This window comes from Protopterus annectens, chromosome 17.part0 (assembly GCF_019279795.1).
Source record: "Protopterus annectens isolate FY-2018-M chromosome 17.part0, PAN1.0, whole genome shotgun sequence".
Lineage (NCBI taxonomy): Eukaryota > Metazoa > Chordata > Ceratodontiformes > Protopteridae > Protopterus > Protopterus annectens.
In genome coordinates, this window is record NC_056751.1 from 436,790,639 (window position 1) to 436,817,390 (window position 26,752).

Here is a 26,752-nt window from a genome sequence, read left to right on the forward strand (position 1 = left end):
AAGTTACAGCTGCTGGGTCAGCTCTGCAATGAATGTATATAAATTTGAAAGGCTGAGGAACTTTGTACATTTTATTTGCTTTCTTAGGTGCAGCAAGCTGGAAACCAGGGAAAAGATGGCTGTGGCAAACACATTCTCTAGTACAGGCAGCACTGTGAAGATGGGAGGAGATTCTGGGAATTCAAGTTGCAACAATTCATAGTATTTTCTGAAGAACTAAGACAGTGACCCACTGAAAACACTTGCACATTCTGGAAATAGTTTCAAAGAAAGAGAAACCTTGACAGGGTGATTCAGATAACAAGTTCTCCTTTGAGTCTGAATAAGAAATCTGAGGAGAGAAAAAACTGTACCTACCTATCCTATCACATTCCTCTCCAGATTCATTTTCTCAAATCTCCTCAGAAAAAGTGGGATCCCTTTTTCTCTTATGAGAAATCATCTGATAAGAGGGGGCAGTAGTTTGTACAAGACTGTGAGCTAGACTAAATAAACTACTCCTGCCCAGTGAACTAGAGCAGGAGAAGATGTACATTTAATTTTCTATTTGTTGTTTTTGAGAGGAAACATAGTGCAAACAGGAATACTAATAGCAGCAAGAACTTCCCAAGTATGGGCACAACTGTCTGGCTAAGCAGGGGTACCTTCGCTGCCTCATCTACCAACACTGAAAAAGTAGCTGTCCCTTGCTCACTGAAGGGACCTCCAATAGCCGTAGAATGCATGGCTAACCCCTGATCCAGGGGGGCTGTATGTGGTACCAGCTTTGCCCGGAGCATATTCACCTACCTGCAGCTGAGGCAAATTGCTAGCAGAGCTGTGACTAGCTCATCTAGTGCCCAATGCCGGTCTCTGATGTACCCCCCCATCCCTTCAAGTGTGAAGAGCAAAAAGCAAAACACTTTACTGTATCAAACCAGCTTATTATAGTCAAATCTATGCATCCCAGATCTTCCACTGAAGACAAAAAAAGAACTTGACTTCAGCAAACTACTTTTCTGATTGCTAGCTTGTTGTAGCTGGAAGATGGAGCATACATGAGATCAGTAGTTTGCTCCATGGGCAAGCTGAAAATGGTGTTTCTTTCCAGAGGAAACTAAGCAGCACAAGCAGTAATATTTTAAAAGTAGTTTAAAGTCACCATTCCTAAAAAAACACAGTAAAAAATACTCTAATACACTTTACCGGATGCAAAAAGTAATTTAAACACACTTTCTCCACAGACAAAAATTGTTTTAGAATGTTTAAATCAACTTTTAAACTCTCAAACACAACACTGTGTGCCCATTTAAAAGTACAACAAAGTCACATGACAGTCACTAAAAACACATATTCCTAGCTTAAAATATATGTTCATTAACAGAAGAGTAAATTTAAACAGTAAAAATAATATACAGAAGTTTTTTCCCCAATAGAAACTTATCTGCCCTGCAATAGAACATCAACAGTCAATCGTTGATCCTCAAAAGCCCACAGAGGAGCAGTTTTTTCAGTAGCAGGATAGCTCTGAAGGGACTGATACCCAAACCTCTCTTTTTTGTTGTTTTGGACAGAGTATGTAGGCATTTGAAGATGAGAAAAGCTCCATGAGGGGATGGATTATCTGGAGACTGTTACAGAATAAAAAAGATAGTGAGCAAGAGGTTAAGTGAAATTTACAATAATATATAATAATAGCAGAAGGAGCATTACCAGTTTCTTTTACCAGAGCTAAAGTAGTGCTACTACCTCAGAGGGAGCAGTACAGTTTTAAACCAGCAAGGTATAGACCTATCTTTTTTATTAATACTGATGCCAAAATTATTGTATCAATTCTTGCAAAGGACTAGATTAAAAGAGGAAAGGTAGAGAGTCTTATTGCTAAAGGTTGGAAAGGTCAGCTATATTGGAGGGAAGAGATAATGAAGATCAATAATTTGAGGACATGCTGGCAGATACTAGCAGCTCCGGGTGATAAAAAAGTAGGGATAAAATGAGGAAGAAAGGGGGAAAGTCCTGGATAGGTGTAATGGACAATACATTTGATTAATAGTTCTGCTAAACACAGGGGGGTAGGGTGGGTGTCACATTTTCTGCTCCATGATTATTAAAACATATGCACTGGTAGGGAATGTAGTCTCTCAAGGAAGATGGAAAAAGTCAGGGAAAACTATCGTGGAGTTAGGATTGGGGGAAAAGTAAGCATAACTGGATATACTTGTAAATCATAAAAAGGCTCTCAGAAGTCACTCAGTCAGTACTCTGAGGATGCCCTTATGTTTTAGAGGGTGAAAGCGCTTAGTACTATTTTGCAACGTTTTTTCAACCATTGTCGTCTATTTGTTTTTTGTTGTTTGTGGACAATAAATCCTGACTGAGTGACTTCTGAGAGCCTTTTTATGATTGAAAAGTAAGCATGCAGATTTTAAATAAGGATGTTAGGTGTATTGATACCATGACGTTAAAATTCAAAAGCTGAAGTAAGTATTTGAAAATAAGAATGTCATTTTTGATATTCTTATTTAATGTGTACATGTCTGTACTACTGTTATGCAATAAGGAATAACATAAAAAGAAAACTGATTTGTCAGTATCTGTGATGATTGATCACTAAAAACTAAATGAAAACTCCAGCCAAGCTAGAACTTCAACTGAGTGACCTCTAAAACCTCTTGTATCAGAGGCACATGGGATATATGCAGATGACCTTTATGAACATCAGGTGTTTCAGCTATAAGGCGATTCTGTGCCTCTGATACAAGAGGTTTGAGAGGTCACTCATTAGAAGTTCTAGCTTGGCTGGAGTTTTCATTTAGTTTTTACTGATTGTTTTTTCTCTGTGTCCTTCTCACTCTTTGTTTTAGTGTCTGTGATGATGGAATCGCACATTGTGAAATGATAATAAATAAATAAATAAATCAGCAGGATATGTATAGATAGGCATACAAAATTGCATGTTTGACAAATCAGCTTTTTTTGCCCTGTTCAAGGCACTAAGTTTTCCATCTTCAAACAAAGGCATGATATAAAAAGAGTACAAGTGGGTCAGTGAAAAGATAAATCCAAGGTACATTTATCTAAAGATGTTTAGCATACTCCCACAGTCTTATAGTAATGTACACACACACACACACACACACACACACACACACACACACACACACACACACACACACACACACACACACACACACACACACACACACAGTATTCCACTGTATATACCCGCTGTCTTACAGTAATGTCTGGCTTTCTTGCCAAGGCATCAACCATATGTCATACCAATAATGTTTCTGTTAAATGGCTACCCAAATCAAACCCAGAACCAAGGGCCACACTAATTTTTTTTGCATGCCATTAGATCTAATAATTTTTAAATTGTGATGACAAAGTAAACTTACAGTTTGAGAGTGATAGGCATGAAACCACTCTTTTAATTTCTTCAAGTCTTTTGGGTTCCTAATATCATGATGAGAATGGACCCCATTCCTAAATCAAAGTAAGATTAAAGTTTATGAAATTAGTATTGTTTCTATCTTTGATGTCAGTCAGAAGTGCTCTTCGTAGCACCCGCAATGTGCCCAGCAATGACTCCTTCTGCAATTCGTATGGAGTTACCTGTATTGGTAACATATCTAAATATGATTGTAAATTCTTTTTTATAAGACTCTTTGCTCCTACTACTGTTGGAACTGTCTGGGTATCTTTCTTCCACATAGCTCTTGTTTCTGTCTGCAAATCTTGATATTTTATGACTTTGTGTCTCTCTATACGCAGGACACTATAGTCATTGGGTATAGTGATTTCAATGATCAATGCTACTTTTGTCTTCTTTTCATGGACCACTATATCTGGTTTTCTCCCATCAGTCTTTTAAATTGTTGGTAATGGGTCATCCCATGTGATGTAGACTTCATAATTTTCTATGATGCTTTGTGGCTCATGTTTCCAGTGTTTTTCAGCCACTTCAGTATTATAATGTTTGCACAATCCCCAGTGCAACAGTCTTGCCATATTATTATACCTTTCAGTATACAGTACTTCTAGCCATTAGTATGCCATAACCAGCAACAAGGTGTGTAACCGTTTCCAATTCTGTTTTACAAAACCTACATTTGTCTGTTTCTCCCACGTTCAATGGACTTTGTAAACCAAAGTGTATGTAGCCCATTATCTTTAGCTGCCAATATTAACCTTTCATCTATTGGTTTGAATTTGCTCTCTCCTTAACCATTCCTGCATTTGATCCTGATCAACATGCCAATGCCTATCTCCTCCCTAATATTTTTTATAGTGCACAGATCTTTACTAACCTTCAGTCTACACTTCTCTCTAAACATGAATCTACCTATAACAAAGTGGCTAGATTTGCTGCTAAGTTGCCTTACAAATCCCATCACTGTCTTGCCCTCAAGTCACTACACTGGCTTGACTTTCAAAACTATCTCAAATATATCCAACTTCTTACCGTTCACTTCATTCTCAACAAACCTGTCCTAGCCTCTCTTCACTAGTCTCTTATTACATTCCCACTCGATCTTTAAGGAGCTCAGATCAACATCTTCTACAAATTTTCAAACCTAATAAGTGTGCAGGACAAAACTTATATACCTACTCTCCATCCATTTTCTGGAACAGGCTTCCCTTGACTCTAAGAAGCCTATCCCAGACTCATACTTTCAAAATCTCTCTTAAACACTACCTTACCCACCTTACTACTTGCCCCTGTAATCTCCCCACTCTAACCTAGTACACATATTGTTCTCTTCATATCTCTCATCATCCCTTCATTCAGCTTACTACTCATGTTTTTCTCCCTCCCTATTTCCTGTCTAACCTCCTCTTTCCCTTACTTCTTCCAGCCACCATTTACCTTTGACCTTATGACCTGCTCTTTTCTACCTAACTCTTAACTGTATGAATTCTTTTTTAACTCTTTCTTCTGTCGTTCCTCCCACACTTATATAGTGCTAATTTCTGATTTATATATTTGTATTAACAGATTTATGATTGTTTGAATATTTACAACAGTTTGACTCATATAGCCTTTAAATTGCCTGTCTATTGTATTCTATATACAACATTACTGTGTGGAGATTTTCTCCCTGGGACTCCGCTGAAAATGGACATGTATCCAGTCGGACTGTCCCGGTCAACAAATGTAAAATAAAATAAATAATAAATAAAATAAATGAACGTGAGGTTCTTCCAGGAGTTTTCTACACTTGCAGCTATACTTATGTATTTGCCACATTTCTTCCCTTCTCATCTGACCCTTCACCTTATATTCTATTGTTTTTTTGGCACAATCAGTTGCTGCCTGATTTTTATCTACTTCTAGATTGATTTCCGTTCCCGCCTGACACCGATATGCTTCTGCTAGACTTAGAAGGGAAGTCATCTTAGATTTATTCTCCTTGTGTTTCAAAACTTTCACTATGTTTGGGTCTTGTGAGGTTAGCAGATATGTATGCAGTCCGACAATTGCAGATCTATACATGTAATCAGAACGGGGAATATATAATCTTGGTATGCACTGATTTTTGTAAATCATTTGATGAAGCATCCTTCTTGTTTTCCTGTCTAATCTATCCAACACCTTTTGGGTCCAGTCAATCAATCCAAAACTGTAGTTAGGATGGGAAGAGCAAGTTAGTTTATAGCTTGAATTTTGTTCCTAGATGTCAATGCTGTTTTCAGGATTAATTTAAGTCTTCTAAAATATTCCTTACTAGGTTTTACTCACATTTGTTCATGTTTTATTGCTGATCTTTCATCAATTCCCAAATATGTATTCACTACCTCTTGATCAAGTTCTCTTATATGACATTCTTGTCCCAAACTGATGTTTTCTTGGTGCTGCTGCTTTCCTGCTTTAAAGGTTGCTTTTGCACATTTAACAAGACCAAATGACATTCTTATATCATCTGAAAAAGTTTTGACTACTTGCAGTTGTGCTTTTAGTTCCTCATCTGATGAGCTATACAGAAGATGAGAAGTCTTTACACTTTGTTGCTTTCTGGAAGCCAAATTATAGCCATGGCCTAATCTGTTAATCAGACAGTTTAATGGGTTAAGGGCAAGACAGAACAGCAGCGATGACAGGGAGTCTCCCTGGCATATCCCCTTTTGGATTTTTATCCATGGAATAATAATTTGTCCTTTATCATGGCTTAATTGCAAAGTGGTCTAACACTGTTTCATGGTCACTGTGATGTAATCGATCAGTGTAAGGTGTATGTTATACATTTTTAAGCTGTCTTTTATCCTTGAATGTGGGAGATTCTCAAATGCTTTTTTGTAGACAATCCATGCCATACTTAGATTCTTTCCCTTTTTACAGTTCTCCACTATGAGTTTATTTAACAACAAATGATCCTTTGTTCCATATGACTTTCTTTTATTTCCCTTTTGCTCTATCGCCATGACTGAATTTCCTTTTAAATGATTATAAACTCTATCGGCATCAGTTCCAGTGTATAGTTTATATGTCATCAGCAGGCAAGTTATTTGTCGATCATTTTAGGATAACTTGCAGATTCACTCTTAATTAGGAGCATTGTTTTTCCTGTTGTTAGCCAGGCTGGTGTATGTTCCAGGTGCACATATAAAAAGTTCTTACTCATGGCTAAATCTTCATGCAAAGATGTTCATATTTTTAACCAGAAGTTAGGTACTGCATCTGGGCCTGGGGTTTTCCAGTCAGAGACTTTTCTTAACTTTGTTTCAGTCTCTCTGGCTGTTACTTCATCCCATTTCATATCCTGTACATTTGAACTTCTTATTCTTTCTTTTACTACTTCTATCCATTTAGCATCTTTGTTATGTTCCTCAGGATCTACATAGATACTTCTCCAAATTCCTTTTACCTTGTTTCTTAATTCTCTATAGAGCTTTTTGGGGTCATCAATAAATTGCTTATTTTTATACTTTTCCTTTACATTTATCTGTGTATAAGTTTTTCTGCCTGTGCTGATATTTTTAGTTTATTATTTCCGGTGGGTGCATGATAAATCCTGATCTGTTATAATACCGTGCATTGCTTTTATCACATCTATCTTTCTGAGTATTTTTTTTTATCTCTTCCCTCTTCTATACTCTTCTCACAGTGACACTTCTTGTCTTAATTGCTTTAAAGTTTCCTCTATTTGATACTTCCATAATGGTATTCAATATCCCCTCTTCCTTTCCCTTACTTCTCTGTGTTCTTGTGGTAGAATTTTATCTGTTATTAATTTAGCTGCACAATAATATATCCTGTTTATTTCTGTTATATTGCATGGATCTCTATGGACAGTCCTAATTACTGTGTTCATTTGTTTTTTTCAAAAAACAAACTATATCGGGTTGCAAGGCAAAGACAGAAAGATAAAAAAGATAGTTAGACATCCTTCATAAGGGATGCCAGCAACAACCTGCTCACCAGTCCACAGGACATCAAAGGCAGATGGAACAAGTATTTCCAGCAGCTTCTGAATGAAGAAAATCCCACAGAAGCTGTACTGCTTCAGAAACAGCCTACAATGAGAGAAGAAGAGGAGCCCTCCCTAGAAGAAGTAAGAGCAGCACTAAGGGAAATGAAGTCAGGGAAAGCAGCAGGCTCAGATGAATTCACAGCAGATATTATAAAGATGCTGGGTGAGATAGGGGAGAAGTGGCTCCTGAGGGTACTAATAGCAGTGTGGAGAGAAAGGCATATCCCCGATGATGGAGAATAAGCATACTTGTGCCAGAGTACAAAAACAAAGGGGATATCCACAACTGTGGGCAGTACAGAGACATCAAACTCCTATCACATTGCATGAAAGTTCTGGAGAGGGTGATTGATAAATGGATATGCAGAGTAGCAGAAAGTAAGATGGGAAATGAGCAGTTTGGATTCAGATCAGGATGCAGCACTATTGACTCAATGTTTGCAGTGAGACAGATTCTTGAGAAGAAGCTAAAGATTAGGAGAGAGTCCAACTGGGCATTCCTAAACTTGGAGAAAGCATATGACAAGGTCCCAAGAAACCTGATCTGGGCAGTATTGCAGTGGTTTGAAGTCCCAGAAACGTTGGTAGAATTAGTGCAGATTATGTACGAGGACCCAATGACTCAAGTACAAACAGTGTTCGGCCTCACAGAGAGGATCCCAGTGGGAGTGGGTGTACACCAGGGTTCGGCACTGGGAGTGGGTGTATACCAGGGTTCGGCTCTGAGCTCACTGCTGTTCATATTGGTGATGAACTATATTATCAAACAGGTTTGAGGGGACAGATCAACAAAGTTGCTGTACGCAGACAATGTGGCATTACAGGCTGGCTCTGAGCTAGAACTTCAGCAAAAGATAGGAGAATGGAATGTAAAACTGAAGACACATGGGATGAAACTAAGCACAGATAAGATGGTGGTAATGGCAGCAAATTGGGGAACTCAGAAGAAGCTGAGAATAGAGATAGAAGGGAAGATAGTGGAACAGGTAAACAGCTTCAAGTATCTGGGAGGCATGGTTGAGGAGAAGGGAAGCATGAATAAAGAGGTCAAAGCTAGAATCAGAGGGGCTGCAGCCAACTGGCATAGAGTGTCAGGTGTAGTCTATGACAGACGAATGCCAAAGAAGCTGAAAAGTAAGGTGTATAAGACAGTGGTGTGGTCAGTACTACTGTATGGTGCAGAAACCTGGGCAGTAAAGGCAGAACAGTTGAAGAAGCTAGAGGTGATGGAAATGAAGTGCCTGAGAAGGGTGCTAGGATGCACACTGTGGGACAAATGAAGAAATAGAGTAGAAGCGAAAGTATCTCCAATTGCAGAAAAGATCAAAGAGAACAGATTACAGTGGTTTGGACACATGCAGAAAAGTAGAAGACAATATGGTGAGGAAGATTTGGGACAAACAGGAAGAAGGTAAGAGGAAGTGAGGACATCCAGCAAAGATGTGGATGGATTGTGTGAAAGAAGATCTGTGACAGTCAGGCACTAGTGTTGAAGAAGGCAGGAGTGTGGCACTGAATTGAGAGAGCTGATGACAGTTAACACGATACCCCAACCCCATGTAGAAAAACTGGGAAAAAGAGGGCTGATGGTGATGATGATGATTTGTTTTTTTTTTTTTCAAACTTCTGACTTTTAGTGTTTTATTGACCTTCTGCAGTCTATTTCTTTTATTGATCTTAATATGCATATCACTATTAAATCAAGCAACTCTTCTCTTAGCTCATTTTCTTCTAAACTGAGGGCACATTTTTAGTTCTCCATTTTCTGTGGGCATTCTGTAGAAAGCTCTATAGCAGCTTCCTGTGGCACATTCTCTTCTATTTTATCCTGTCATCTGTTGCTCTGTCACTGGGGACTCATTGGCCTACTGCTCCTCAATATTGACTGCTCCATAGTTGCCACAGTTTCCTGTTCCTTCCCTTGCTGTCCAGCTTCAAGTGAATGTCTATACTGGTTTCCTGTGGAAGGCTCCAAAGTATCTTCATATGACAATTGACTGGTTGCTTCCCGTTCCACTGGTTTCTCCTTAATTTGGAGGTCTATTGCTCTATCGTGCTGTGGTGCTTTCTGAGCTAGATTTGCTACACTAAATCCTTCACAGGTCCTCCATAGCCTCAGTTTCTATTTCTTTAACTTCTCCATTATTAATCTTCTTTTCTACCTTTCCTCTTTGTTTTCTTATTTTTTGTATTGTAGAGTTTCCTTGCCCAGATTCCTTTGCCTGTATTCTCTTCAAATATCTTTGGTGCTGCTCTTTTTGTATTGATTAGTTTTGCGTTCTCCTTTGCATAAATATTACACCATATTATATCTCTTTTTCTTTCCCATGTCTAAATTTCTTCTTCTGATGTCTCCTGATCTTCCTGTTTCTTCTTACTTTGGGGACTTGTTCCATCATGCTGTGATGTAACCTGTGTTAGACCTTCTACACCAAACCCTTCACTTCACAGGCATTCCATTAACTTCAGCTTCTAGGTTTTTTTTTACTTCTACTTTACTAATCTCCTTTTCTACATTCCCTCTTTGTGATATTATTTTCTTTATTGTGAAATTTTCCATATCTGGATGCCTTTACCTGTATTTCTCTTTGAATATCTTTAGGGCTGCCTTTTTTGTATTGATTAATTTGGCTTTCGACTTTGCATAAATATTGCTCCATATCAAATCTTTCTCTCGTTCCATGTCCATATTTCTTTTTTATACTTTTCAAAAAACTCTAGGTTTTGTTGTTTATATTTTTGCACTTCCTCAGATGCTTCTTTTTAGATCAAAGTTTCTTGGTCAGTATAATGTTTTTCGCAAATCTGTTCTATTAATGAACACAATTTTTTATTTGTGACTTCTGGCAGTTTTTCTTGTGGAAGTATTTTTCTTTCCTCTAATTTCTCTGTTAATATTTTTCTATATCTTGCATCTAGAAATTCTGGGCTTTTTGCATAATAGTAACAATACATAATTTCTTTCTTATCCTCAGTAGTCCACTCTATCATCTTTATGGCTCTACTTTAGCCTATCAGTTTTTGTGATTTTGGTGGACTGCTACTTCCTTCTATAATGGGGGGAGGCATCCTCCCCCTGGGCGTGGCCTAGACCATTGTAGGAATGTTTCCATATTTTGAGTCTATGCCATCATTTTTTTCCAGTCCTGGCACCAGTGCGCCTACCAGGATTAGACACTTCTTTATTCTGGTCTTGTGCACCCAGCTATCTTTTTTAATTTTTTACCTATTTCTGTCCACGATATATGCTATATAAAATGCAGTCTATATATCAGTGCCATCTTGGTGAGATTTTGTTAAAAAAACAGGGTCCACCTCATGAAGGTACTCACCAAGACTTGAGGATGAATTCAATTTCAGCAATATTACACTCCTTTACTTGCTGACTTATCATCTCTCCATTTGGACCTACTCTAGTGCAGATAATAAAATGCTCCTGAAGGGTAGTAACACTTTTTGCTAGAGCTGTAGAGACACCTCATGACATGATTGTCTGGTAATAGGGTGAAGTCGAATATCTGTGCAGCTCATAATGGATGGGGATATACAACAATTATTTGTATAAAAAAGAGGAGAGAAAGTTAGCTTTCCATACAGTCCTGTGGGGAATCTCTTTTTAATGTAGTTACTGTAAATCCAACTATGAAACTAAGAAACTGTCTGCATATCAGTAACTCGTACAGCAGCTACAGAAAATGTAACACTGAAACACATATGTGCCAAAAAGTACAGTAGTGAACAACAGCATGGTTGAAGCTCTACAAGGTAGGTAGCAGAAGTCCCTATGCATATGTGTGTGTGTGTGGTTCCCATAACTGTGTGTCAGGCAGGGTATGAAATTTTACAGTAATGAAAATTAGGAATGCAACCCCTGCCCCCCCCCCCACACACACACACACACACACACACACACACACACACACACACACACACACACACACACACACACTAATTACAATAGGAACAGCAATGAACTATGGAAATATACATGCACCCTTGGTTTAGCCTCAAGTTAGTGAGAGAAAGGTCACCAATAAAGGTGATTAGAAAAGTGGTGTATGCACTGCTGAGAATAATATATATATATATATATATATATATATATATATATATATATATATATATATATATATATATAGTATATTATACTATACGACAATGTGTACAGTATATGTATACACAGCTGATAACAAATGATAAGAGTATGGAGTTACATTACCTTCAATGTGGCTCTGAAGTGCTTTCTTCCAATATAGCCTCTCCATATTTTCTGAATAACTTTTGCTTTTCTATGCAGAAATCTATAAATAAACCAAGCAGAAGATAGAGGAACTAGATTTAACAAATTGAATCAGCTATGTGTATATATGTGGATTATTCTGAGAAGATATGGAAATACATCTGTCTATGTATCTATCTATCTATCTATCTATCTATCTATCTATCTATCTATCTATCTATCTATCTATCTATCTGTCTATCCATCTGCCTATCTCTACACGAGCACACATGCACACAGACGCACACACTTCCGTACACTGACTAAATCAAAATGCAAAAGGAACTCAAATCAGGAAAACAAAATCAAACATTTTAAACAATTTTGTTTTACATCCGAGAAGAGGAAATAGCTGTACAAAGAAGACATTGAAATGAACACTGTAATAGACTACACCAAAAATAACTATTGACTAATGCTTTCACTAGTAGCAAGATGTATGGTAATTAGAATTCATACCAAAAGCAAGTTGTTGCTTAAGGAAATCTAGCGAGAGATAGAAAATAATTAAGACAGCATAACTGCATATATTTTTAGAAATTATTCCTGACAAGAACTGACGTTAAGTGTTGCAATATTCACATTTTAATCCCAGTACTGCATTTGGTGCTCTTTAAAATCTTACTCAGCTGCTTTCACTGACTTAGTCGTAGTGCAACATAGGTGAGTACAGTATGTAACCTGAAGGCAAGAAAAATAAAGTGGCACATTTAGTGAGGTTAGGTGGCTTCATATCATAAAAACTCCCTTCCTACTTCTTAAAGGTACAGTGACATGCTCTGAGGAAAGGCAAATTCTACTCCTTGCTTTCTATGTGCAACAAATATGTATTTAATCTGCTTTATCAATGTGCAGATGGGTTTCAAACTGAGTTTTCCAAGCCCTTTACCTTAAAAAATATTCCCTGTCAGGACTGTTTTTTCATTCATAACAAAAGTCTCTTTCACGGGTATGTTAAACACTAAACAGACTATATATTCATTCTAATGGCAAATGATGTTCAAGATATGCACATTTACATTCTCCAGATACAGATAAAATTAAACTTAAAGAAAAACAATCCTCAAATTTAAAACTACTTACAAAGGATTTTATGATACTTATGTTGTAATTTTATTCAAGCTGTCAAATAAGAAAGTACAGTTGTGTAAAATGCTATCATAACAGCAGATGCCCTTCTCTTCACTGCTGCAGTATTCCTTACATAAGAAATTCCCTGCCAAAGGAAGCCCAACTTCCAGCCAGTATATCAAAGCCTTAGGAAAAATATAAACTTTGTATATTACACATATGCTCCCTGCTTGAGGAGTAGGGCATAAATGTGATGTAAGGATGTACATAACTCAGCACTGAAAAGGCCCAGGAGGAACACATATTCGTAAGAATTAGGAGGAACAAGTGCATCCAGAAGTAGAAAGAAGAAAAGAATTTCAGGCCAGGAAGACAGAAGGAATAAGGCAGAGCAAAAAGAGATGGAGGGAGGGAGTGAACACTGCAACAGTGAAGATAACGACATCTACTGTTATGGTAAAATATTCCACAACTGTACTATATCCTTCTATATCTCTGTAGCAGTATTCTTTACATAAGGGAAAGTAGAAAAGCTCAACAGGAAACTTGGGAGGAGGAAAGCATAGAGGACCCTCTAGAAACCCATGAAGGACAGCTCTGGCAAAGCCAGCCCTTGCTCTAGAAACAACATCCAACTTGTAATGCTTAGTGAAGGTATGGAAAGAAGTCCAAGCAGCAGTTTCAAGGATGGAATTAGTGTCCAATCCTTTGAAGTAAAACACCAGAGGAATAAAATGCAAAGAAATATCAATCAGATTAACATGCGGCCACTAACTATCAACACTATGCACAGAAAAAAGAAATAAAATGGTCGCAAGACATATGGCTCCACAAACATATAATTTATTGTATACAAAGTAGGTAAGCGAACCCGCGGCAGTGGTGCTGCGGTAGCGTTGTCACCTCACAGCAAGACGTTGTTGCGTTCGATTCTCAGCTAGAGCGTCTTCTTTGTGGAGGCATGCGTGAATGGGTGTGTCTTCGTTGAAGGTTGTGCATCAGGGCTGGTAACTCGGCAAGTAAAAATCCACTACCAAACATTAGCGGACCGGAGTTCCGCTGTGGCGACCCCTAACCAGGATAAGCCGAAAGACACAACAACAACAAAGTAGGTAAGCGCTTTCACCACCTTCCCGGTGGCTTCCTCAAACCTTAACAACATAAACACAACTTTACATTAATTTAAATAAAAACTCCTCACAATTAACAAATCAGATCCACATGCTGCTTGTTCATAACTTCAACCTTTCACTTCCAATGTAATAATGCGCATGCTCAATATTGCTACATACGTCACTCAACTAACAAACTTCTTTAAAACACAGCATCAAATGACATTTTAAAATAAACACATATACTACATGTATGCAAGACACTTTTTCTAATTCTCGCTATTGTTAAAAACTCTACATTTTCATATGTTGCGATCCCTTGTTTATATATATGTAAAGATATAAAAATTATAATTCTCCGTGTAATATATATTTATCTAATGTAAAACAATCTAAGGAGCAGATCTCAGCATAAATACATATGTACGGCTTACTTGTAAAATGATATTGAACTTCTTATGTCTTATAAAATGACTTAAAACCTTCTATATTAATGAATTCAAATAAACTTAAATTTCTATAAACTTACATTTCTATAAATCCTCCCATTTCACACGCTGTTACTTGTAACGTCAATCTTTTGCTTTCATTATTTTAGTGTGCACGCTCCCTATTACTGCGTACATCACTATAGCAGCAACCTTTAAATTCCTTAAAGATGCAGTATATTATGTAGTACTTCATAAAAGCCTTTCACATACAGCATGTGCATAATTCTCTCTACCCAAAACAACCACACATATTCATTTTTTCATATATGCTTAATATCTTCACTGTATTAATCTCATATATGTGTAGAGATGTAAAAAACGTAAAAAGCATAAAAAAACACTCTCCCTAGCACAATACATATAGGTAGAGCAATCTATCCTCTAACCAACAGTCCAGCGAATAATTCTCTATTCAAGTATAAATACAGCTTACTTATAAGGTGCTGTATTATTGCTTATACCTAACGTAAAGGACACACTCCCTAACGTAATATATATATATATATATATATATATATATATATATATATATATATATGAAAATTCTACATTCTAACAGTACAATGAACAATTTGAATATATACAGCTACTCATAAGAAGATGCTGTACATATGCTTATACCTATATATAATGTATGCTATAAACAAACATAACTTTATGCCTACTCTGATACTGTTGAGTAGAACATAACATATAATGATATATAATATTATGGTTCATATGCATGCATACAAAAATAAAACATAGAAATCACATGTTTCCATGTAGGTTGCATATATTGCTTCTGTGGTATTAGGTTAGGTTCTAATCCCTCTAGATTCCAGGACTGGCTTAACTGAGACTTTTGTATTAAGACCATATCCTTTGTCTGCTCTCAGTCTAAGGATCCATTTAAGTTCCTTACTCTCCACTTTATTCCTAATGTCTCCCATTCTATCGCCTGGATCTATCCTATCAATGACCATGAAATTGAACCTATGCACCTTATTTGTCAGATTATACCTAGATAAAGCAATAACTGAACCTTTTGCCCTCATACTATTAATATGTTCTTTCACTGTATCCCTTAATATCTGTGTGATCATCCCCACATAAAAATATTGGCAGCATTCACATTGTGCTATATAAACTATATATTCTGACATACAGTCCGCATTGATCTTAAAAATTTATTCTCTACCAGAAGTGGGATGTATAAACTTGTTACTACCTTTCATATAGCTACACCAATTATATTTTCCACATAGGTCTGTCCCTCACACCTCATCTACTTTTTCACTTCTAGGGTAACACAGCATTCTTTTCAAGTTTTTACAATTCCTATATTGAAAATTAGGTTTTTCCCCTACTACATCCTTAATCTTATCATCTGTCATCAAGATAGGCCAATGCTTTTCTATCACTGACTGTAGCTTTCCTATATCATTGGTATATGATGTCAATATATTAATACATCTTTTAGTCTTGTCTAGCTCCCCTGATCTAACTTCTTCCTCCATACCTACTGAATAATAGTGTCTAGCTCTGCTATTCCTAAGATGTGAAACCTCCTCTAGTTTAATGTTTATTTCCCTTTCTTTATATCGTCTAGATATAAGTTCACTTGTCAAGGTTTTTATTCCTTCCTCAAAGACATCCTTCTTCCTAGTCAACCTAGATACCCTCATCCCTTGACCTTTTACTACATTATCAAAAGTTCTTCTGGGATGCATACTCGATCTATGCAAAAGTGTATTTCTATAACACTTTTTCCTATGCATTCTTGTATCTAGATTCCCATTTACTGATTTCTTAACATTCACGTCCAAATAATCTATTTGTAAATCTGAACATTTCATAGTGAACATCAAAAATGTTGTAGTATTTTGCAACTGCTCAACAAATTATTCAAGTTCCCTTTGAGTGCCTTCCCCTAGGATAAAAATATCATCCACAAATCATCGATAATATTTCACACTTTTCATATGAGTCTAATTTAAAGACTATATCTTTCTCCCAGGATAATATCACCATGTTGACGTAGCTATTAGCACAACTGGGGCCCATAGCTACGTCTTCACTTGAAGGTAGTATGAGTCCTCAAACACAAACACATTATTACATAACACTATTTCCATAAATAAACAAAGTAAGTCCACTAACTTTTTATCATAACCACTCTCCGTTATTAGATATTTCCTAACGTACTCAACCCCAATATCATTTGGAATGCTTGTAAATAGGGGAACTACATCTAATGTCACCAATAAAAAATCCTTATTCCCGTGACTATTATGCATGAACTTATAAAGGTCTTGCAGAAACATTTTTGCATCTTTAAGTACTATTTCTGTTTTATCTAGCACTGGTCTAAGATGTTTTTCAATAAACACAGAGAATGGTTCTGTGAGTCACACCCTCCCCACTACAATGGGCCTAAAGGATGGTTTCACTGGATCTTTATGTATCTTGGGAGATCCTTGGAACATATGTACAATGGGATGTTCTACATTAAGGAAATGCATCAGATCTAAAGTAATCTCATAACATGCTAAACAATTGTTTAAATTAACACAAACATTTATAATCATTCTTTCTATATCATGTATATGAATAAATTTATACACCTTTTCATCTTTCAGCATAAATGTCAATGAATTCACATAATATTCTTTATCCATAACCACAATCATCCCACCCTTATCGGCAGGTCATATCATTATGAATTTATCAGCTATAAGTTAAGTGCTTCCTGTTCTAATTTATTAAGGTTCACAAACCTCTTCCTCTGCTTTTTCTGGCCCAATACTCTATGCAGTTCTTCTTTACATATCTTATTAAATGTTTCTACTACCGGATGGTTTATAGGTACAATATTACTACATTTCTTAAATGCATTCCTATTCATCGAATCATTATAATGATACAAAAGTTTTAACATAATGTTCCTGCAAAATAATTTTAAGTCAATAAGAGTATCTGATAAATCAGTGCCCTGCACCCGAATAAAGGACAAGCCTCTATTCAACACAGACAATTCACATTCAGTCAATATTTTACTGGAGATATTCCACACTATCTCTCGACTTGGTTCCACATCTTCTTCAGAGTGGGATAATTCATCGCTTTTTATTTATTTATTTTACATTTGTTGACCGGGCTAGTCTGGCTGGATACAGGTCTATTTTCAGCAGAGGCCCGAGGAGAAAAGCTCCACTATATACTAGTAAATCATAAAAGAACATGAAAACAGCACAGTAAGATAACAAATTATAGGCATGTAAAGAACTATTAACATAGTAACAGAACAGAAGCAAATTCAACAAAATCTAAAATACAGTGAGGATTCCTAATCCCATATTCTTTACAAGGCAAGAATATTAAAGTTGAAGAGAGAGAGAGAATAGTGACTCGCCCAAGAGTCTATATAATATGTACAGTATTAACAATAATGATAAACATTTAGTACTAGGGCACTAGTTATAAAGAAACAGCACATCAGGGAGGAGGATAAGGTTTAAATAAATGGAGAGATGACTGGTTGCAGTAATTTATCAAGTAGAACAAAAAAGGGGATGTTGTAGGAAAGTAAAATGCAAGTGACATTCAAGGTGAGCTACAGAGGAGGGGTAGTACTAGTGATAGAGACAAGTAGAAGAGTAAAGGAGAGAACTGTAAAGAGAGTTGGATGCTGAGGTCAGTCAGGATTAGAGCAATGGCATAGCCAGTGAGATTTGAAATAGTTCTTTAGTTGTTTCTTGAAAAGTTGTGGAGAGCCTAGAGTGGTCAGTTCTGTGGGAAGTTTATTCCAGTATGAGCCAACACTATTTGCAAACAAGGAGTCACCAGCTTTATTGTGTGATTTGAAAGTGGCAACTAGTAGTTTGCTAGCTGAGCGGAGGGAAGTAAGATTTCTGTAAGGGGCAATAAGGTTATTAAGTATGGGAGTATTAGTAGGGTAATGGAGAATTTTATAGGTGATAACTAGTTGATGTAGGAAAATAAGATTTTGGAGTTCGAGCCAGTCAAGATTTTTGAGATTAACACAATGATGGGTTTGAAATGGGGAACCTGTGGCAAACCTGGCAATGCTATGGTAGGCTGTGGCAAGTTTCTGAAGGTTAGATTTTGAAAGGTTTATGAGAGAAGGAGAAGCATACAATAATGTAGAGATGAGGTGAGTTTGGGCTAGAGACACCCTGGTGGTAGGTGTAAGAAAGGGCTTAAGTCTATAGAGGGCACCTATCTTTTTATTAACTGTTTTGATGGTTAGGTCAATGTGGCAATCAAAGTTTAGTTCATTATCTATTGTAAAGCCTAGAAGTTTAGTGGAAGAATCAGGTGTAATGATAGTGCCATTATTAGACACAATAGAAAAGGAGAAAGGGGCAGACTTAAGGGTTGGGGAGAAGAGTAATAATTTGTTTTTTTTTGGGATTCAGGAGGAGACAGATATGTTGGAACCATTTTTCTGCTGCTGTAAAGACTTTTTGGGTGGTAGAATGAAGTTCAGCTGGAGAAACAGCAGAACAGATGAGAGTTGAATCATCTGCATACTGAATACATGTGGATGTTGGGAGTGAAGTAGACAGGTTATTTATAAATATGGAGAAGAGAAGGGGACCTAAAATGGAACCTTGAGGAACACTGATAGTGACTGGGAGCTTGTTTTCTATCTTTCAAATAAGAGTCAAACCAGTGCAATGCTGAAGAGTCAAGTGAGAGAGATTTCAGAGTGTCTAGCAAAAGTTGATGGTTCACAATATCAAAGGCTTTAGAGAGGTCAAGAAATAAAGCAGAGGAAAATTGGTTGTTATTACGATTTTTGTTGATAGTATCTGTGAAGGAGAGAAGTGCAGTGGAAGTACTATGGAAAGGTCTAAAACCATGTTGGGAATCTGCAAGGAGGCTATTATGTAAAAGATGGTATAAAAGTTGTTGGTGTATACAACTTTCCATAATTTTAGATAAAGGTGATAGTAAGGCTATAGGATGGAAATTAGAAAGTTCATTAGTGTTACCTCCTTTTATCTTCCCATTTCATTCTCCCCCTGCTCACTGAGTGGTACTGTTCCCTCCCTCTTTCTTGATGTATGGGCAGTGGAAACTTCGGAAAAACCTGTGCTGTCATCGGAGAATTTTTTTTTCTCCTCACTACTTGTGCCGGTTGTATCTCTAGGGATGCAGTCTAGATGTTGGCCCTTTGGGAATTTGTTTCCTGTGGCATTTCAATTAGATTCCCCTTTCTTATATCCCCCTCATTATCAGGCATCACATTCGATACCTGCCTGCTATCATTAAATGTATCAACTCGTTCAACATCCTGAGTGGAACTGTATATAGCAGGCTGTTCTGCATTGTGACATCTGCATTATATTACGTTAGGGAGTGTGTCCTTTATGTTTGGTATAAGCAATAATACAGAATCTTATAAGTAAGCTGTATATATACTTGAATAAAGAATTATTCGCTGGACTGTTGGTTAGAGGACAGATTGCTCTACCTATATGTATTGTGCTAGGGAGAGTGTTTTTTACACTTTTTACATCTCTACACATATATGAGATTAATTACAGTAAAGATTTTAAGCATATATGAAAAAAAATGAATGTGTGTGGTTGTTATGGGTAGAGAGAATTTGAGGACATGCTGTATGTGAAAGCCTAGACTGCCACTGTAGTTTTCTCATATGGAGTCTGGCTAGAGGTAGTTAAAGTCAAAGTAAACTTTATTTTAATTTAGATTTGCACATAGTTCAGCTAATCAAAATTATTTTGCTTTGTTCCCAGTGCAAGAAACAAACATACATACAGTCACTATTTAGTAATGCTAGGACAGACACTTACAGACATTACATGTACAAAAATGTGCCATTTAGAGTATTGCACAAGTAGATAATCAATGAACTTGAATTTTCACATTAACAGGTATCTGTGAAGCAAAAATATTGCATAGAGTACTGCACATTCAAGTTTCAGGACAAGTGAAGATTTGGATATTGCACTAAAGTATGCTACTAGTAGTAGTGATATTAGAATAAATGGACATGAGAGCATGTCATTTACTGGGTTAGCCAAGAGAATATTCAGTTAATTGGTTGAAAGAGGAGAATGACTTCTGGCATGCCTGTTGTTAGAGTTCAGCAATCTGGTGGATAAGGAGAAAAAGCTTCTATTCAGCCTGGAATTCTTACAGTGCATGCTATGGTAACATCTACCTGAGGAAAGGTGGGAGAAAATACCACAAGCAGGGTGAATATGGTCATTTATTATATTTCTAGCTCTTCCAATACACCGAGATTCATATAAGTCATACAAGGATGCCAGTGAAGAGCCAAGGATTCTTTCCACTGCTGTTACTACTCTCCGGAGGGCTTTGCAATCTAAGCCATTACAGTTCCTATACCATACAATGATGTTGTTTGGCAGTACTCTCTCGATGGTTCCCCTATAGGAGGCTTGGAGGATGGACTGTGACAGTTTGATCTCCTCAGCTTCTGTAGGAAGTGTAAATGTTGATGCGCGTTTCTGACAGTATAGTTGGTGTGCACCAACCAAGAGAGGTCCTCTGATATGTGTATACCCAGGAACTTAGTGTTCTTGACTTTTTCTACTGCTACTCCTTTAATTTCCAGAGGTTGATGTGCTCCCTGAGACCTCCTAAATTCCACAATCAGCTCCTTGGTCTTGCTGATGTTCAATGCCAGATTGTTGCTGTTACACCAGCCTAGCAGATATTCCATTTCACTCCTATATGCTTGTTCCATGCTGTTCCTGATGACCTATGAGTGTGGTGTCATCTGCAAACTTGATAATTCTTATGGATCCATATCTGGCTACATAGTCATGTGTAAGCAAGATGAATAGTAGAGGACTCAGGACACAGCCCTGTGGTACTCCCATGTTCAGAGTTATGCTTTTAGAGCTATTATTTCCCACACATACCTCTTGGGGTCTGTCTGTGAGAAAGTCTAGTATCCGATTTCACAAGGGGATGTTGATGTCCAGTTGGATTAGTTTAATGACTAGGTTCTGGGGTATGACAGTATTAAAGGCAGAACTAAAGTTGATGAATGACATCCTGACATGACAGTCCTTATTTTCCAAGTGAGTCAAGGTTTCACAAAGTGGTAAACAGATGGCATTTGCTGTGCAGTGGTCTGACCTGTAAGCAAACTGCAATGTATCTGTTCCATTTGAAATATTCCATCATGTGAGAGAGACAGTGTCCCCAAAGAGGAGTTCTTCCAAGGGGGAGTCTGGACAAACAGAATCTTCCTCCTCAAATCCATAAACCAAAGGAGAAGGGATTTGAGATGAACATGGCAAAGACTCTTCCTCAATATCCAAATCCTGCTCAGAGGATTCCTGCTCTCTGAGCCTCTTAAGGGGAGTAGATGACCAAGGAGGAGTAGGCACAGAAACTTCCTGAGGAGGTTTTAAGGACATTAAGGCATTAAACAACTCCTTAGTAAAGTACAAAAATTCACATAGGGGATGCTTAGAAGTGGCAGAAATGTGGTTGTTTGTTTTGTTTTCTGTTTTGAGGGACATCTGCTCTAAAAATCCTAGGAGGTTCTGACCCTTGCCTACACTCAACTAATGTAGTGGGAATCTCTTCACAAACTACTAAGATTTGTGGTATCCCCTTGGTCCTTCTGAAATAATCTATTGAGCTTCCCCCTCGACATCCAGAGTGGACGTTTGCAGAGGCTCCAAAGAAATGTGAGAAGTCTGATCCATGCCAGCCCCAACAGGTTCGCAACACATAGTAATCCAAGACAACAACTGGGCAATTCTCCAGGCTTTAACCAGCCTTGAGAAAGACGTCTAGGGGAGGCAGGATAGCAGCCAAATCAGACCTGAGTTTTTTCGCCTTTTTTTTTAGCAGGTGTCTAGCCTTCAGGATGGGAAAATTGTGCCATAGCATCTTGCGCCAACAATTTAAGGGTTCCTATCGCGTGATCGAAAATTGTAAATGGCGAATGTGTATTGAGCAAACCCGATTGGTCAAAACTTTGAAACGTCGCATGCATAACACGGAAATCGTCGTAGGGAATATTTTCCGTTTATTTCAATGCAGTGTGATCTCAGAGTAGGAATATTTAAGTAGCGGGGGTGTGGGGGCGCAGACCCCTGCCCACAGCGTTTATGTAAGTATAGTTTTTTTATTTTTATTTTTTTATTATATTTTCGAAATTTCAAACATCGCTCATATGGTGTCGACCATATGGTCTTCAATGTTTGAAACATTCGAAAATATGATATAGACCCTAATTTAAGACATTGGCTCTCGAGGTAAATTGACAAGGAGAGAGGAATACGTAGGGTCTTAGGGACAAATTCTTGGCAGATATAATACTGCATATGGTCATAAGAAGCACCCAAACAGAAGAGACATTGCTTGCGATGATCTTTTTGGGGAATCGGCCTCCCACACTGACATTTTCCCTTTCTGGATGACATGTTAACTCACAAAAGTAAAAGTAAAAAACAGAAAAGAACACCAATGAGGCACTTATCTGAAACAAGTCTCAGTAACTAGCACAGAAGGAGTGTTCAGACCGATGATCAATGATGGCATTAAGATTGGAGGCAAAGACGTTCTGGAATATATACATCCATATGTCACCTTTATGCCCTACGCCTTGACGGGGGAGCATATGTGTGACATACAACATCTATATTTACCTAAGGCTTTGGTATACTGGATGGATGTTGGGCTACCCTTGGCAGGGAATCCCTTATGTAAAGAATAGTGCAATAGTGATATGGAAGGATACGTGTTTGTACATGGATGCATTCATAAATATATATATATATATATATATATATATATATATATAAATATATATAGTAATATGGCATCACTCCCCATCTTCCCATTTTTATATATGAGAATGGTATTAAAATAATGCAAATGTTGATGGTAAGCCAAGTAAGTAGAATTGTTGCTTTAAAACTGATGTAGTTAGTGTGAATAAAGGCTGCATACAGAATGATCAGATAAATGTTTGTATTAGACAAAGAAGATTCCTGCATGAGTCACTTAAAAGAACCAATTCTGTAATTAATTGAGATATAAAAGATAGTGCTGCAGCCATACCAAACAAGAGCAATTGGTCTTTCATAGGGTGTTATATTGTAGAATCACTGTAGATTATTCTTAAACGACCTTGACATCTTCCTATGGGAAAATCCAGAATTTAGAGGGGAGAGACTTCACAGGAGAGCATCTGTACACTATGGACATTGATCCCTGCTTCTTGCCAATACAGAAAGAAATTATTATACTTTTATGGAATTAACTCTTGCCCTGCTTTTGGCATATTTTTGCTAAACCTTGGACATTTGGTGCATGATTATACCACTATGTAGTTTTATATATATATATATATATATATATATATATATATATATATATGTGTGTGTGTGTGTGTAATATACCACTATACAGTGCCATATATGTGTACATATGTGCACAAACACACACACACACACACACACACACAAACACACATATATATATTTATATATATATATATATGCGTATATACATACACATACACACACACAAACATGCATGTTATATATGTGTGTGTGTGTGTGTGTGTGTGTGTGTGTGTGTGTGTGTGTGTGTGTGTGTGTATGTATATATATATATATATATATATATATATATATATATATAAATATATAAAATATATATATAAATGTGTATGTATGTATATATATATGTGTGTGTGTGTATATATATATATATATATATATATATATATATATATATATATGTGTGTGTATATATATATATATATATATATATATATATATATATATATATATATATATATATACATATATATATATAGAGAGAGAGGAGAGAGAGACTTATAAATTAACAGAAATGGCACCACTGGACCACCACAACATTTATTATAAAACAGCAAAACCAAGGCATGTGCTTTTGTTTAAAAAATTCACTGGACTTCATCAGACAAACAAAATTCTAAAAACAGTATCTGTATATAATACTAAAAGGATTGATCAATCAAACAATTAATCATTCAATCAAACTTCAATCATATATCTTAAAGAAATGTGCCCACATTTAAGATCCCTCATTCTTAGTAACGGTTTTAAGGGAATAATTTCCTTTAGTCCTTTATTATGACTAGCTTTTAATTCAATCTGCCATTCTACTTCTTTAACATCTAATAATAACTCACTATTCCCTCCTTTTGGAGGGATATATAGTTATAGTTACAGAATATGTAAAAGGTTTAAGTACATTACGAATAGTCCCTATTTTCTGTACCCAGTTACAAGTAAAACATATGAGGCTAAGGAGAGGTAAACCTGCAAAACAAATAATAATAAGTTATGTACCTACCATAGCGTTCCATGTTAGTTGTCTTCTTCTCACCTTTTTTCTTGCTGGTTGGGTTCGGAGCCAACCTTCGGCTCCGACTCGGCCATTTTCTAAAGCTCGAGAGCTACTTACTGGCTCGAGGCCTCCCTATATCCCACAATGCCTGGCGCTAGACCCCCAGATCTCATTTGGAAGACCTAGCACCATAATAATACAAGAGGACAACTGTCCCAATAGCAAGGCTTCAGCTACAGAGCTGAAGAAAAAGGTAGAGGACATAAATCGGTAAAGACTCAGCAAGTGGCAAGATTCGTAGGAGGACTCTTCTCTGTCCATCTAGGCTAGGGGGGATGGAGGGTGGGATGCAAGAAAGAAGGCGAGAAGAAGACAACTAACATGGACCGTTATGGTAGGTACATAACTTCTTAATGTTAAGTTGTCTCTCTCGCCTTCATTCTTGCTGGTTGGGACAGCGTCCCTAGCACCTTAGTCCTGGGTAGCTCATCGAAACAGACTCTTGAGCACAGTGGAACCAAAATCAGCTCTGCTCCTAGAGGCCAGATCCAATTTACAATGTGAAATGAAGGTATGAGGGGTGGCCCATGTGGCCGCCACACAAATGGCTTCCATAGGTAGTCTTGATTGAAAAGCTACTGATGTAGCTAAAGCCCTAGTAGAGTGGCCTTTAGGTTTAGAAGGGGGTTCTTTATTCCTCAACTGATAAACAAGGGTAATAATAGAGATTATACCATGATCCCCCCAAAACGTGCACGCTGATTGGCCAGCGTGCCCGTTGTAAATCGAGTTATACTAATGGAAAAAGGTCCGGTCGCCCGGACTTTTTTCCATTAGTATAACTCGTTTTTTTTAAACACTGTCTCGCTATGTTAAATGGGTTTAACATAGTGAGACAGCTTTAAAATAAGCAACGGAGATCTCCGTTGCTTATTTTAAAGCTGTCTCGCTATGTTAAACCCATTTAACATAGCGAGGCAGTGTTTAAAAAAAAAGCAACGGAGAAAGCAAGATCTCCGTTGCTTTTTTTAGTGTCTCGCTATGTTAAATGAGTTTAACATAGCGAGACAGTTTTAAAATAAGCAACGGAGATGTCCTCCGCATAGGACAGGAAGAGTTGGTCTGATTTCCTTATTTGCTCAGTCTTATGCAAATAGAAACGTAATTGCCTATGAACGTTCATCTGGTGTAATTTGTGTTCAGCTTTGTTGGAATAATTTGGAAAAAAGAATGGCAGATCGATGGATTGATTCAAATTATTTTTGGAGGGGACCTTAGGAAGGAACGAAGGATTAGTCCTGAGTGAAACTCTATCCTTATGGAAAACTAGGTAAGGAGGACGAACACAAAGGGCTTGAAGTTCAGAAACTCTCCTCACTGAAGTAATGGCCACCAAAAAGAGGGTTTTCCAAGTAAGCAATTTCAAGGAACAGGAAGCTGCCGGTTCAAAGGGAGGCAGTATCAAGGAAGCTAGGATCAAATTTACGTCTGACAGAGGCGGGGGATATCTCACTGGAGGCCTGAGCAAGATTGTTCCTTTCAGAAAGGCTTTGCAAAGCTTATGGGACATGATGCTGGTTTCTGACAGGCCTGCATGAAAATTAGAGATTGCCGCTAAATGAACTCTAATGGTGACCGAAGAGGAGCCTGCTTGAAAAAGTTCTGCTAAAAAGTCCAGAACGTTATGGACAGGGGCCGTGAAAGGATCTATATTTCTAGCCTCTGCCCAGAAAGAGAAATGTTTCCACTTACTAGCATAAGTCTTCCTGGTTGTAGGTTTGTGCAAAGAAAGGATAATCTCACGCACTGAAGTGGAAATACTGGGAAGCCTGGCTATGGTTGGAAGTGGAGCAACCAAGCAGTGAGGTTGAGAGACTGAAGAGATTGATGCAGCCTGCCCGACTGATGGATCAGGAGGTCCGGAACTGGGTCCAGATTCCAAGGCTGCTCTAGAAGGTGACGATGCAGGAATGGGAACCAGAT

The 26,752-nt window shown here is 37.4% G+C and overlaps 1 protein-coding gene across 1 annotated transcript in view; it reads right to left on the reverse strand.

Annotated features, from left to right (window-relative positions):
• The window catches only part of SPATA17 (spermatogenesis associated 17), a 2,050,536-nt gene that overhangs the window by 1,759,634 nt on the left and 264,150 nt on the right, over window positions 1–26,752 (reverse strand). Inside the window, exon 3 of the mRNA XM_044059771.1 lies at window positions 11,674–11,755. Within this exon, the coding sequence (XP_043915706.1) occupies window positions 11,674–11,755 (82 nt within the window). The remainder of the gene's footprint in view (window positions 1–11,673; window positions 11,756–26,752) is intronic.